Genomic DNA, 14,411 nt, shown 5'->3' with positions numbered 1-14,411 from the left:
GCACAAGACCTCATTCTAAAGGAGCCATGCCAGCAATTCCTCTCATTAAACAAAGCGAAAAAAATATTTCAGGGGAGGTGATGGTTACGTGAAACTTTTGTTGATGTTATTTTGGAGGACAGTTTGGATGAGCACTTTTAAATTGATATGTGTGGGTTTGGAGGATTTATTTAATTTTTATTTTATTTTCTGAAAAGTCTGTTCTGCTGTGACATGGGCAGTGTCTTGTCATGGCAGATGCTGAAGCTATCTCAGTGATATCATGCAATAATGGAGTACACCCAGTGCCTTTCATCTGCACTGTATTTCCTCTTAAAAAAAAAAAAAAGAGAAAGATGTAGTCAATAATTACAATGCTAGTGGAATGCAACACCACAGTATTTTTTGGGTAGATGATACCCATTTTAGAGTTGTAACAGTTATGGATCCACAACTGCAAAAGTGGCCTGTGCTTTAAATGATGTACTTGTGTGGTACTTCAATTTAAATTAATGAGTTTTGAATATAAAAAATTGCCTAGGCCATTCCGGAACAAAGTTCAGAAATACTGACTTTTCATTCCAATTACCACAAGACTGCAATCCAAATGACTGTGTTTTCAATCAGAAGCAGCACATTCCATTAAGGATTCAATATATTGTTTAAATGTTTTAAACAATGAAGTTTTTGGGATCCACTCTAAAACAAATGGAAGCTTGTTTGCAGTTGGTAACAGAGTTCTCCCAGTGATAAGTTTAGGAATGAGGTCACTTTTTGAGCAAGAAAGTAGGAACCAGCAGGAGGTTCTGAAATGCCAACTATAATTAAAAATCTGGTTTTTCATATGGACACCAAATTCTGCACTGCAGAACTAAATGGGTGCAACCTTCTTTTAATTAAGCAGAATATACAGTTCATTTGCTTAATGCATCCCCCCCCACACCTTCTCACACCAGGCTCTTCTTTTCTCAGAGTTTGTGCTGAAGAACTGAAATTACAGTGATTTGTTAAACCCCCTTGAATTCCTGTGTCGACATTGTTATTCAAATTAATAATTCAATTAAGTTAAAATTCACATTCAGAATAAATTAAGTGTAAGTGAATTAAAATAATTATTATTCCTAAAAGTATATTAACTCAGAGTTCAAATTTGGTTTAATTACTGCATAATTTGGATTAACTTTAAATAGAGTAGGGTTGTATGAGCATGTTGTGTGATAAAATACATATGAATTTACAGCATGCTGTTACCTTGTAAAAACCTGTTTGTACTGTTTAATTTTTCAGCATCTGAAAGGGTAGAAGAAGATGGAAACCTTTTTTTGTTTGTTTGTTTTGTTGTCGGTTCTTTTCTTTAAGTGGGAGAAATAATGTACTTTGCATTTTTATGGTCATGTAGATTTTCCCATGCAAGGATGTGCAAATAGCAGAGAACAAATAACAATGTGTGTATCCACACCTTGGCTTGCTCTGTTCTAATGCAATAAGGTCTCTCAGGTTTTAAAGAACACCAATATGCACTTCAGTTAATTTTTGCCATATTGGTTCATGTTTTGTTTCATCCGTATTTTAATCATATGGACTAGAACTCAACAAGGACACGTAATCTTTTCAATGAAATGCAGATTTTTTTAAAAAAATAACAGTATTTCAGGAAAGAATAGGGCTGAACCTCTTTGAAGCAGATTCATCAACTGATGGTGTTTTAGGGAATCTTTGTGGAGAGGCAATTATGTCCTACACAGTGTTACTGGAAGTTGAAAAGATTACAGTCTTGCAGTAGCAAAGCCTAGTGCGGGTTCAAAATTAAAAACTGGAGGACATTATCAGGACATTTTACTTTATATTATGAATGATTTTGTTGTCAGACAGAAGGTAGGCATAGCTAGAGTTTGATCTTACCCAAGTGGTAAATTAGAAAACTGAGATATGTGGTGCAGATGGAAAATAACACTGTGAGAATTTTTAACCCTGAGACTTTGGACATTTATTCTAATTTAGCATGTTGTGGGTTTGTTTTGGTTTTTTTTTTTTTTTAAGTAATCACTACTACTTTTATATGCATTATGCTAATTATTTTTGGAACCATGTCAGAGGAACTTAGAGCTTCTGAGAGGACAGTTTGTCATTACAGCTCCACTGCTGAATAGATTTTTAGCTGTCTGTACTCTGGGGGGATGGAAAAAGGACGTTGCAGATGAAATCCATGTGTCAGATAGGATTAACTCATACGATATTGTACATTATAGCGTTTTCAAAGTGGGACACATCAGCATTATGGGGGTTGTGGTTTATGTGCTGGACAGAAAGATTGGAGCTATGGATGTTGTGTCTCTTATCTTTGCTTCTCTCTGCTGAGCTTTGGTGTCTCAGTCAAGAGTGGCAGTGGCAAAGTTAAGAAGATGTGTTAGCCCAGCTGTCCTGCAAGTCATGATCGTGTCCTAGCCTTGTTTTTATTATGTATAGAGCCAATGAATCGCTTGGGAATGCTTTCATGGCTGACAAACTCCAAATTTGGTAGATTATATATATACTTACTGTAGTATAATGCTCTTGTGGAGGCTGTCAAGCTCTGTTCACCTTGAGCAAGCTGCACGTGGCAATTAGCACACTTGGGCCACAGCACTCTTCCAGTAGAGGGAAAATGGCAATTTGAAAGGTTTGCTTGCCTGCCTTACTCTCCAGTCCTTTCTTGTTTTCTCTTGTGTGTCTGCAGAAGTCAAGTGGCTGATGTGAGGAGGAGTGGGCCTCATCACCAACCAGCCTGGAGTTTAGGATGGGTACAGAGAGATGGTCTCTCTCTTTCCTCTTTGGCTATTGTGTGGAGCTCTGATCTTTCGACTCGCTCCCAGAATTCATTTACAAGCTGCAGAGGGTTATATTGTCTTTTATTCCATCCAGCTTCATTTAGCACGTGGGACCACACCTCAGGGACGTGTCTGAGCTCCAAGGTTTCAGTGCTGAGGCCTCCTCCTGAACAGCTTTCTGGGCTTCAGGAGCTCATAACCGAGTGTCTGGAGGATGCAGGATGCTGAGGAATTGGACATGTGAATGTTGAGTGCTGTTTGGTGCACACAGAAGTTTCTTGGATGCAAGGGAGAAGGAAGCTTGGAGAAAAGGATTAGAGAGGCGAGGATGTTAGGAGAGTTGAAGACCGGGCTAGGTATTTAAAGATGTGTTGAAGGAGATGTAAAGTTTGGGATGGAGGAGTAGGAAGTCATCTACAAGTAAACTTTCTTTGATTCTGAATTAAATATCATTCAGCTCAGTGTTTTTGTTCACCTTGCTGTCCCAAGAGTGTTCTGTAACAGTATGTTTATTTTCAATCTCAGTTTGTTCAGATCAAGCCAGTGGGAAATGCAGGTCTTAAATGTCTGAATATCAAGACCATCAGAGTGCTGATACTTCCAGTGTTCCTGCTGCCACTGATACAGTTTCTCCCTTAGTTGAGTGGCTTTATAATTTTCTTTAGTATCAACATGCCTTTAGAATTGCTTATATGACCCATTTTAAGTAAGTGATAATGTCTCAACGCTTTCCAAACAATTTCTTCTGCTGTCAGTTTGCAGGGAACAGAGTGGCCTTGGCAGAAAAGAACTAGTTTTGTATGTGCATAAAATCCCTGGCCTTTTGTTTTCCTTATTTTTGTCACATATTTTTATTCTGGGTTTCAGCATCCTAGATGTGTTTCAGAGACTCACCCGAGTGAAATATTTCTATTCATAAACTACTGGTTTTTGTGTTGCTGCTGAAACGCTCAATTAAAACAGTCCCGTCAGCTGGTTCTGAGGCTGGAGTCAGTCTTGCACTGTGTTTATTGCAGCAAATGCAGAAGAACTGAGTGCAATAACAGAGGAACCAACTAGATTTTTGGTACTTTGGCTCTTTTAGTCCCTCAACCTTCTTCTGTTGTCTGAGACAGCCCGTAGGGAATGCTCTGTCTTCGGCCTCTTGGACACACACCCAGGGCATGGTCTCTTTTCAGGTGGTCTGTCATGGATCTCCCAGTCTGGTTGCATTGCAATAGGTACCACAGTTTGACTTTTTCAGGGGCATCTGGTGGTTATGGTAAGAAGAGAGGGTAAGCAATCCTTGTGAGGTTTCAGAAAGCCTCTGTGTTCCTGTTTGGTTTGTTGGTTGGTTTTTTTTCCCTCATACTTTCAGTGTTGTTTTTTTATTAGACTTAATGTTATTACCATTCTATAAAAATATTGCAACTGCTTTCTTGTAATTACAGGGGGAGTTATACATTTTTAATGGAGTTTAATGTTTTTTCCATACAAAAACACAGAACTGGGTTTTTTTTTTTCTCCTCAGGTAATGAACATTACTCTCTTTTGAATCAATACATTTCAACTGTTAAATATGTCAGTGTCTGTTTTAGCAAAGAAATGCCACCTTTTGGAGCCATAAAATACAGTGAATTGAAAGCTGACACCTAATATACTTTTCATTGGATACAGATGTTCAATGCAAAATTCATTCTTTCAGATTTCATAAAGGGGAATAGAACTCAAATAATCCAGCTTGGTGTTCAATATGCAGTGACCAAATTGCTAAAGCACTTAAAATAATATAAATGTGTTGTTAAATAGCAGAAGAAGATAAAAGAATTTTTCCATGTCTGTGTCAAGAGAAAATAAACAAGTTTTATGGTTTTTTTAATCACAATAGGAGCATTGCAGTAACTGTAGTATCTTGTATACTTATTGCAGGTTCAAGGTTTAAGAGTCTCCTTAAAATATACAATCTTTTCCTTCTTGACACAATTTTCCACTTCTGTTACAAAATAAATTGTGGCAACTCTAATACTATAGCTACACATGCACACTGGTGTAAACCACTTGCCTGTTGTAGTCTGTCTTTTAAAATATTGTATTAAAACCACTGGACTTTCAGAAGTAAAGTGAAATTCAAGGAGTCTGATATGCTAGAATTATTTTTCAAATATCTCATGCCTTCCCCCAAAAAAGGCTTTTTTTTTTACCTCCATAATTTTCTGTATATCTACAGGTGAAGTAGTAGTGAGGTTATTCGCTAAATATTCAAAGTAACACAAGTTTTTCAGTTGAAGTGTATCTCAAATTATTGTCGAGGTTTCTGTTGATTTTCTCTTTTCACACAAATGCAGTGTCTATACTATTGCCTGCTTTCTACCACGTTAACTTTCTGTTTGCTGTTCAGGTAGAGAAATAACAGCAGAAACCTTTATGGAGAAATTGGATAACGGAGCCTTGCTTTGCCGGTTAGCTGAGACCCTGCAGGAGAAGTTTAAAGAAAACAGCTTTGATGCAAACAAGCCTGGCAAAGTAAGTGTTGGTCAACTTAATGATCCTTATTTGGTAATTATCAAAGTAAATATGCAAAGCAGTTACTCAAAAAATTACTTGTAATATGTGGAGGATAAGACAGGACGAGATCAAGCAGTGGGATGTGGTAGCTAAAGAAGAAAATATGATCCTTGTGTTTATTTGCAAGGGGAATATTAAGTAGCTATGGGAGGTGTCTTTTCCTCTAGGGAGGGCTATAATAAAACTTTGTGGTTAGTTCTGGTGCCTGGAGTTTGAAGGTCTTGTTGGTGTACTGGAAGGGGTTTCAGGAAAGAGTTGCAGGAATAATGTAGAAAATGTGAAACTTAAAAGATATGAAGAGTTCTGGAAAGAGCAGGTTAAGATCTTCTTTGAATGCAACCTCCCTTTCCTTTAAATTATTTTCATAGGACAGTCTTCCTGGGAGAAATTCAAGACTGCAGAAATTCTGTTTCTGGGAGAAGTTGAATTAAAGATTTGACACATTAAAACATTAACTGTGAAACTCTTTTTATTTTTCTTGTGCGTTCAGTTATATCTTCCTTGAAAGCTAAAACAGGCAAACAAAAAGCAGGTAAAAAAGAGCTCAAGAACATAATGCATCTACTATTCCTGATGTTTTCATAACTTGTCTGTAGCAGAAATTAGGGCACAGCATGAATTTTATCAGCTGTTCTGAGAACTGTCAGCCTTGTGCCAGTTGCACCTGCACAAGTTGTTTTTCTTGGTTCCAAGTTAATAATTGTTGTTGCAGAAGAAATTGCCGTGTTTCCTGCTTCAAATTATAATCAGGACTTGTTTAGTAGAGGTACTGGTTGACTTCTTGTCCAGCTTGTCTTCACCTGTGTCATGGTAGCTTCCAAGTGAGAAAACAACACCTCTTGCAGTCTTTTTGATTAAGCCTAGGAACTAGCTAGCTAGGCAGAAAAGAAGGGTTACTTGTAGGTTTTGAGCCTAAATTACATTAGAAGCTGACTAGACATATGCAGTCACGTGTGTTGCCAATACTTAGTTTTGTTGGTCTTTTATTTGTCAAACTGTATAACTGACAATGCAATTAAAGGGAAAAAAAATGTTCTGCTGCTGTTTATGTATATTATTTTGTACTTATTATAGTAAGAATGCAAAGAAATGGCAGAGTAATAAATTGTGTCACTGTAGACTATTAGGAAGCTCTTCATCCCTTCAGATTTTAGTACCCTGTGTAGCAGTCTCAGGCAATAGGACTAGTCTACACATTGAAAAATCTGACTTGTGGTGTCAAGGAAATCTATAAGGAGATTATACTGTACAAAATTCAGCACAGTAAGAATTCCACAATCCTCCCCTGAATCACTATTTTGCACTCTGTTAATTATATATGTGAACTTTTGAAGCCAGTTGTGTTGAGTTCAGCCTCTATCAAAATAGACAACACACTTTTCTATCTGTATATGTAACTTTTTTTTTTTTTTTTTAGATAAAAGCAGACTGATAGAAATTAGGGACTGCCAGACAGATCAGCTTGCAGGCAGCACCAGGTTGCAGCTGAGTGAGGGAGACAGGATAAGGCTATAGTTAAAGGAGAGAGTGTGTGATCTTGCTGAGACCCTCCACGAGCTTGAAGATTCGGTCTGTTTTCATAAGTGAAGTTTTTCCTTGCATGTGAACATCCTCCTAGATGGAAAAGCTCCATGTAATGTTTTTGGGTTTAGTTTTGTCTTAAAAGAAGATAGGAAGATGATATATCCTGTTCTGACTGATATGTACAACTTCTCATGAATTCATTGGGCAGCATTTTGGGGCTGTCTGGCCCGTTTAGCAGTTATAGCAACAGATGTAAGAAGACATTAAAAGCCAATACTGCATGCACTGACTCATCAGCTGTTTGCCATAATTCCTTAAATTTATATTGCAGTGCTCTACAAAATAGCAGAGGCTAAACCCCACTGCTTCTGGGTTAACTTGTGTAATATGTTTCTAGTCCCTGTCAGTTTTGCAGTTTGTTTGTGAACTCAGCTGTATCATTCCCTTTCCCCAGTTAAGGGAACACTGAACTTCCTTCAGATTTCAGGAAAAGCCCCCAGGTCAGCAACAGCCTTTTTGAGTGTGGAATACATTGGGAAAGCTGAAACCAGAAAGAAAACAAAACCAGTTGTGCCTCCCAAAATATTTTGTTTTTCAAATCTGGAAGGAAGGTTGTCGTGTTGATATCAACACTTCCTTTTTTGCGTCATGTGAAGACACTTGTGGATACTGGGGACATTTTCAAAATACATGGGAAACTGCTGGTAATGTGACATGGAAATACACCTTTAAGAGACTGAAGAGGAGATTAAATGGTGTTCAGTGCAAAAGTAGTCTTTTCTTAAGAGTCAGAGGAAAGGGAATGGAGTTGTAACTTTTTATGCATGAAGGAGGTAATGGAGTTGTATTTTGAGTGACTGAGTAGGTTAGGACTCTTGAGTTTGGGAAGAGAGGCATATGGTAGTACCTGCAAAATCAGGAAGGTGTGGTAGAAGTTCATGTTCTACACAAAGACTGTAGGACATTGAATAAAGGGAGTAGAAGCCAGACAAGCAAAAGGAGGGGCTTATTTAGAAACTGGTTGAACAATTCTTGTCAAGGACCATAAAATTTAGCTGGGTTCAAGTAAACACTGAATAATGTGATGGAAGAGAGACTTCTGGGAAGGCTGAATACACAGGAACCCCACCCAGGTGAGGAAGTCCCTATAGATGGAAATTGTTGGAACTTCAGAAGGCATAAGAGCCACTCTTATGTTCTCTGTGTTACTGTTTCTTGGGGATGAATACCCTGCTGGTTGTGCAAGTAGACAAAGGCAAATCTATCCTTTCACAAGGGTCATACTTGAAATTAAATTTGTACTTTTTTTTTTTTTCTCTCTCTTCTCTCCTGTGTAAGTCCTCTTTAGGACTAGATCTGTGCATCTAAAAATACCACCTGGGCCATATTCTTTGGTATCTGTTATTCAGGGGAGCAGTGTGTGATCTGGAGCAGTGGAGTTTGGCAGCCTTAACTTTGTGCTGTTTGATTTGTTAACCCTTCAGTAATAAGATATTAAAAGCATTTAAAAATTGTTCCTTGCAGAAGATGTGAGGTTTCTTTTGCAAGTACCAGAAGACAGTGTTCTTCCTTGTTAAGCAGCTAAACCACGCTTCAAAACCTGATCACTCTGAAAACATTGATGTTGTAGCTGATCCTTTGCTAGAGACAGACAAAACTTCAGGGTTTTAAATGAAAATGGATTTTTTAGAACAGCATTAGACTGGTGTGAGGATATGATGTATTTTGTAAGATGTCCTTTTTTCCTCTTTTTGGAGGTTTTTACAGCCATAAATAAATCTAACCATGTGCACTTATAAAATGACAAGGAGATGACTGACATCAATCTTAATAAATGCTCAGGATTTGTATGGTAGTAAGTTGTTGGAACTACCTGTGCTGCTGCTGCTAATGATCAACTGTCTAGAAATTACAGACTTATTATTATAGCAGCAGTTATTCCATGAAAGTCATTCATGTCACAGGATGCAGTTTTGTAATTTTCTCCCATTGGCTTGGATTTCATCTCCATGCTCTCCTGCCAGTATTTTACTTTTCCTGACAGATAGTTAATTGGAGAGTTTTGCAGCTGTACAAACAAATTCAGAGCATCAAGGCACTGTGCAGTATGTGCAGAGCCCAGATTTGATTTGATTTAGCTTGGTTTAGTAAGACCATTAATTAAGATTGTAAAATAAACATAAGTAAATTGTGTTAATAGTTGGTACCCTTTTTATAGGCAGGGCTTGTGTTAATGGTTGTTACCATTTTTACAGGCAGGGCATAGTATTCTGTCCATCATCCTTGAAGCTGCCTATATATTTATGAACTTTTCATTTAAAACAATGACAAATGAACAAAACCAGGTTGAAACTGAATTATCCTTTTTCTCCCAAGTTCTCAGAGGCTAATCAGATAAATTTCAATTCAAATCTCTCTTGTAAATACTTCTGAATAATGAAATGAAAAGTAAAATTTAGCCCCATTTTCAGGAAGCTACGATCTATTGATTTGGTCAATGAAAGAAATAGAAATAAGTACAAAAAAATCCAATCCAGGTGCAAAGATTTTTGAACTTCTAGAATTTTTAATTCAAAGATGCGTTTAATTTTATTCTTTCGATGGGAAGTGATTTAATAAGATTAAACTGAATGTTCACTGAGCTGTTGTGTAGAAAACAGTGAGTAAACTGTCTTTGAATGTACATGTCCACTTCCACTGCAGCTGTCTATGAAATAGTGATTTCTGCAAATACACATTCATGAATATCATAATATTAGGAGATTCTGTCCACGTCTTACCCATAGTCATAGTACCTGAAGTGTATTTTGCAATTTTTCTGTACCCAGAGCTTTCATTTGGTCCTGGGAAAGGTTCTTGGCCAATCTGATACTTGGTGAGTGCAGATCACTGTGGCAGCGTTGGCTTCTCAGAGTCATGCAGGTTCTCAACAGATGAGATTTAAAACTCTGTTTTTTATTTCACATTGTTCTTGTTTCTAGAGACAGTTACATGTATCTGTGGAAGTAGAGGCAGAATCCTGTAAAAACTGCAGGACTTGAGAAGCCAGAGGATTGATCTGAATTCTGTCGATGAGTTCAATGGCTGGTGCCAAAGGAGCAAGATTGTAAACTGGAGTCCCAGTATTTTCCCATCTCAAATACAAGCTTACGGTTTGCTTCTGGGAGAATATCTGGGCTTTCACTTTCTACACCCATAACATGGGAATACTCTTCACTGTACAATGGTGGCTTGATTTGGGAACGTTTGTAAAGTGCTTTGAGCACCTTGGCTGTTGCTGCCTCATTTGGTGAGCTGTGATTACTATTAAGTAGTTCCCATTATGAAAAAAAAAAATTATATTTAACTCTGCTCATTTACAAGAAACATGGAAGCTTATGGTTCTCTAAATGTAGATGAGAGAAGGATCTTTGCTTGTGGATCCACTGCTTCAAACAGCTTTGTGTCTGCCCTGCAATGGGGCCACAAGAAAAAGCAGGGAATTTTGTCCTCCTAAAGTAGAGAATCTGGACCAATGGTTCAGAATTGGATCTGGAGTCTGGGTCTTGCTTTCAGGCCAAGCTGAAGGCCTGAGCTGATCAATATGGTGTTTTTATTTATACTGTAGGCTTCAGTTTCTCAAGGTTATCTGTGTCCTAGAGATGGGATGGATATACAGTGCTCTGTGAATTTGGTTCCCTGAACCTGTCTGCCGAGTGTGAAGAGCCCTCAGCTGCAGCACAGCCATGTTCAGGTGCCCCCTGCAAGTTATAAATCTGACTTTCCAGTTGAGAATTGCATGGATAGGATTGCAGGAATTGTTGGGCTATGAACAGATTCTTTGTGGTCTGGGGCAGAGATTTTTTTTTCTTTTTCTTGTTTGCACACTTGCTCTTTCCTGGAGACTTTTATTTTGCAATAAAAACTCCTGGAGCCAATTTCTAATCATACACAATATAGATATGGCTCTCAGTTACTTGGAAGGAATAAAAAACCCCAGCATTGTCTCTTTGTGTATTAATCTTCATAGTGGCAGACTGATGTGGATATGAGAGGAAAAGAATAATCTTGCAAAAATGACTCACGAGCGCTAATCCATCTGGAAGGAATCATTTCCATAAGACTGTAAAGCTGCTTGTTGGAGAATTCCCTGTACCTTTCTCAGACATGTCAATAGCTTGCTGAGCTCCTCCAGCTGGATTGCTACCAGGTTTCTTGCAGATAGCTGTAAGATTTGCCTGCAGCAGGTCATGTGCACAAACCTTTTTTTGCCTCAACAAATAACTCCTACGACTGGAGTTTGTGCTTGCAGGAGGATTGCATGGTAGGATAAGAGAAAAGCTTCCCACCAGACTATGAAAGGAGATTTCTGAACAATCATGTGGTTGTTCACCTGGCACTTTCCAGGTGAATACATTGAAGAACTACTTGGAAGGGTTGTCATTTGGCTAGAAAACATCCCAAAGCTTTTTCCAGAGATGTTTAATTGACTTTGGTCTGGTATGTAATGCTAATACTTAAGCATTTTGTAAAGTCTGTATTAAACCCAGAAGTTATCACAGCATTTTTACCATTACTTCAGTTTTCTAAGAGAAATTTATAAACAGATGATTTTAGATTTGCTGGATTTTGCCTCTTATGTGAAATTTGTTGCAACATTCTTATTATTTATTTTGTTAAATCTTAAAAGCAAACTGTAAAAATCTAATTTGTTTTTTTGTGGCTTTTTGCTTAGGCTATTAGGAATAGTCTGAAACAGAAATGTGAGATTAGGGACTTGTATGGAAATTACCATATGTATTTCAAAGTTTCAGAAAATGTCATTTAGACCAACAGTCTTCAGTTTTATTGTGCAATTCCTAGGTCAAAGTTACTGTTAATGGTTTTTAGGGAATAATGAATAAGCAAGAACTGCAGAATTTGGTGCATTTACCAATGGTGAGTCTCAAACTTAAACAATGAGCCAAAATTTCTGAAACAATGGAAACTGAACATAAATGGTGACTGCAATGCAGAAGAAGAAAACAGACATCATTTATGTCTAATTTGTTTGTTTTTTTTTTAATAAACATGAATTCCCACTTGTCTTTGTAGATGTCAGTTGGCCCCAAATGCTTCAAGTATACAGTGAAGTTTTGATCACAACTTTTAGAGATTGTTTTAAGACTGGTTTCTAAATTTGGCTGTATAGATTAGAGGTTCCAACATGTTTTTCAAGTCACAGATGTTTTTAAATTCTACACCTGCTTAGAATTCCCACGGCTAAAGCAGTTTCCTTGTAGTTTCTAATTAGAAAACGCACAGAAATTCAGGTTCTTTATCATAAAGACAAAGATACAGTTTTTTAAAAAGATGAACATACAAGGAGTACTTTGGAGTACTTTCATAAACCCTGTTTGTCTAATAACACATCAGCTTTATTGTGGCTGTTCTTGAAAGTCTTACCTAGTTTTGAAAAGCAGGAGCAAACTGTAATTGCTGTTTCTTTTCTTTATTCTTGTTTTAATTACTTGAGGTTTGGATTACAGTTTTGTGTAGCAGGTACAGGTAGTTTTGCAACCTCTCTTCTGAGTGTCAGAGATGTTTCCTATTACCATGACTGATAAAAAGGATTGTACAAATAACGTATAAGATGCAAGTATTGAATTGGGATTTTCGGAATGTTTATTTCCATGTCTTCACAAGTTGATTCTTTTTCCTTGCCTGTTTTTCCTAAGTCTCCTTCCCTGGCTCCTGATTTCTACATGATAGGAAAAGCCACACCTTTGGGTGCAGAAGCTTTTCTGTGTTCAATTCTTCCCGAATGCTTTCAGCACCTGCGTGAAAATCGTGTCTGGAAATCCAAAAAGCAAACAGATAATGCATCTCAGAGAATCCCATCCTTGTTTTAGACTGCCTAGATGTTTATCACTGTCCTCCTTGACACTTGTCTCCTGGGAGGTGAAGCATCATTTGGAGCTAATCTGACAGAGAGTGCCTGGGAAACCCCCACCCTGCCTCCCACTTCAAAAGGTCACAAAGGGCAAGATTGATCCTCGTCCTTAGCTTGGGTTCTTCTGGGATGATCGAGGAAAAAACGTGATTTTGAAGTTTCTGTGACTGAAATTAGTTGGTTTTGCCAAAATCTGGTATTTTTCGTATTTTGTTTTCGGAGAATCGTGTCCCCTTCAAGAACGTGAAGTTTCATAAAATGTAACTGTGGGTTAATAAGATGCTTTCCAAAATATGTACCATGAAAATTCACCCAGACTTGACCATTTCTATCTCATGGAAATAATTTAAGATCTCATGGAAAGATTGCTACTCATGCATGTAGTTGGCATGTTCATTCATTCACAAGTTTTACTGTGTGATAATGCCACAAACAAGTGCAATCCTCCTATTTTTTTCCTCATTTAATTGCAATATGAATGAGGGAAATTCAGAAACTAGGATTCTTTAACTTCTTCAACTAACTAGGCTGATTCAGCTCTGACTCCTTAGTTTGGGATGGGGGAAAGCTCAGATTCTTCTATCAAAGATAAGGTGTAATTGCCTTGACTTAGTGTCTCTCTTATTTTCTCTTTATAAAACCTTAGGAAAATTTAAAAAATTTTTAAATTGCAGCCTCTCTCTATTAGTGATATTTAATTGCAGTCACACTCTTTAATCCTGTTATAGCATTAGAAAAAAGAAAAAAAAAAAACTAAACAAACCACCTTTGACTTTTACATTTGGCCTTCTACAATTTCGGTGTGTAGAGAAGTAGGAGCAGTGGCTTTTAATTTTTGGTGCATACATGCCTGGAGTTGCTGAGCTGCTTCTTCAAGATTTTGGAAGGCTATTAATAAATGTGAATTTGTGTCAGTAGGCATAGGTATGTTAAGAGTTCAGATATCTGGAAGTTTTGAAAGTCAATTTGCAGACCTCCCCAAGTCTTTGGACTGTAGTGACTTAATCCCACCCTCGATTACACAAACAGAGTGGGCAGCAACAGGGTCTGTCATCTCTTTGGATGGGCTCTCTGTTGTCAGCTTCCATCAGCTGTGCTCTCCAGTGCAAGATTCCTGATTGTGGCTCTCTGGGTGTTATCCAGCTGCCCATCAGCCTGGCTCTGAGAGGTGGCCTCCTGACTCTTGACAGACATCGTGATTTTTGTCACCAAACGTTGAAATGCACATGTCCCTAGGCTACATTTAAATTACTTGTTAGTCAAATAGTCAAATGTGCTTCAGCTGGTGAGTGAAGCTCCTGCATTGCTGCTTTCTGGCATTATTTACTGGGTATCCCAGTTGTACAGTGCACTGTGTGTGGATGGAATTGTCTCTTGTATTCCTTGGCTTTCTGACGTGCTGCTAGAAGTGGAAGTTGCAGTGTTGCTGTTTAAATTAGTTTTTCAGAACTATTACTTTGCTGTGTGATGAGTAATATGTGTCTTGGACAGAGCACTACGCAGAACAGAGCCATGAAAAAATTCTTAACTTTTAAAACTGTATTGCTTTTAAATTAATCTTATTCTCCCTCTGTGCTTACTCTTAAGAAGTTACAACTAATGCCATGTGGGCGAATGTATTCTGCTTTGGCACTTAATTCCATGGC

At 37.8% G+C, this 14,411-nt stretch overlaps 1 protein-coding gene across 4 annotated transcripts in view; it reads left to right on the top strand.

The window, feature by feature from the left end:
* GAS2 (growth arrest specific 2) overlaps positions 1–14,411 on the top strand; it is a 74,447-nt gene that overhangs the window by 10,930 nt on the left and 49,106 nt on the right. For all 4 annotated transcript variants that reach the window (XM_050335324.1, XM_050335327.1, XM_050335325.1 and 1 more), the window contains exon 3: positions 5,164–5,288. In XM_050335324.1, the coding sequence (XP_050191281.1) occupies positions 5,164–5,288 (125 nt within the window). The remainder of the gene's footprint in view (positions 1–5,163; positions 5,289–14,411) is intronic.

This window comes from Myiozetetes cayanensis, unplaced genomic scaffold, assembly GCF_022539395.1.
Source record: "Myiozetetes cayanensis isolate MyiCay16 unplaced genomic scaffold, myiCay2020 scf6-25, whole genome shotgun sequence".
In the NCBI taxonomy this organism is placed as follows: domain Eukaryota; kingdom Metazoa; phylum Chordata; class Aves; order Passeriformes; family Tyrannidae; genus Myiozetetes; species Myiozetetes cayanensis.
The sequence above is the reverse complement of the archived record's forward strand: the minus strand, read 5'-3'. Positions and strand labels throughout refer to the sequence as shown.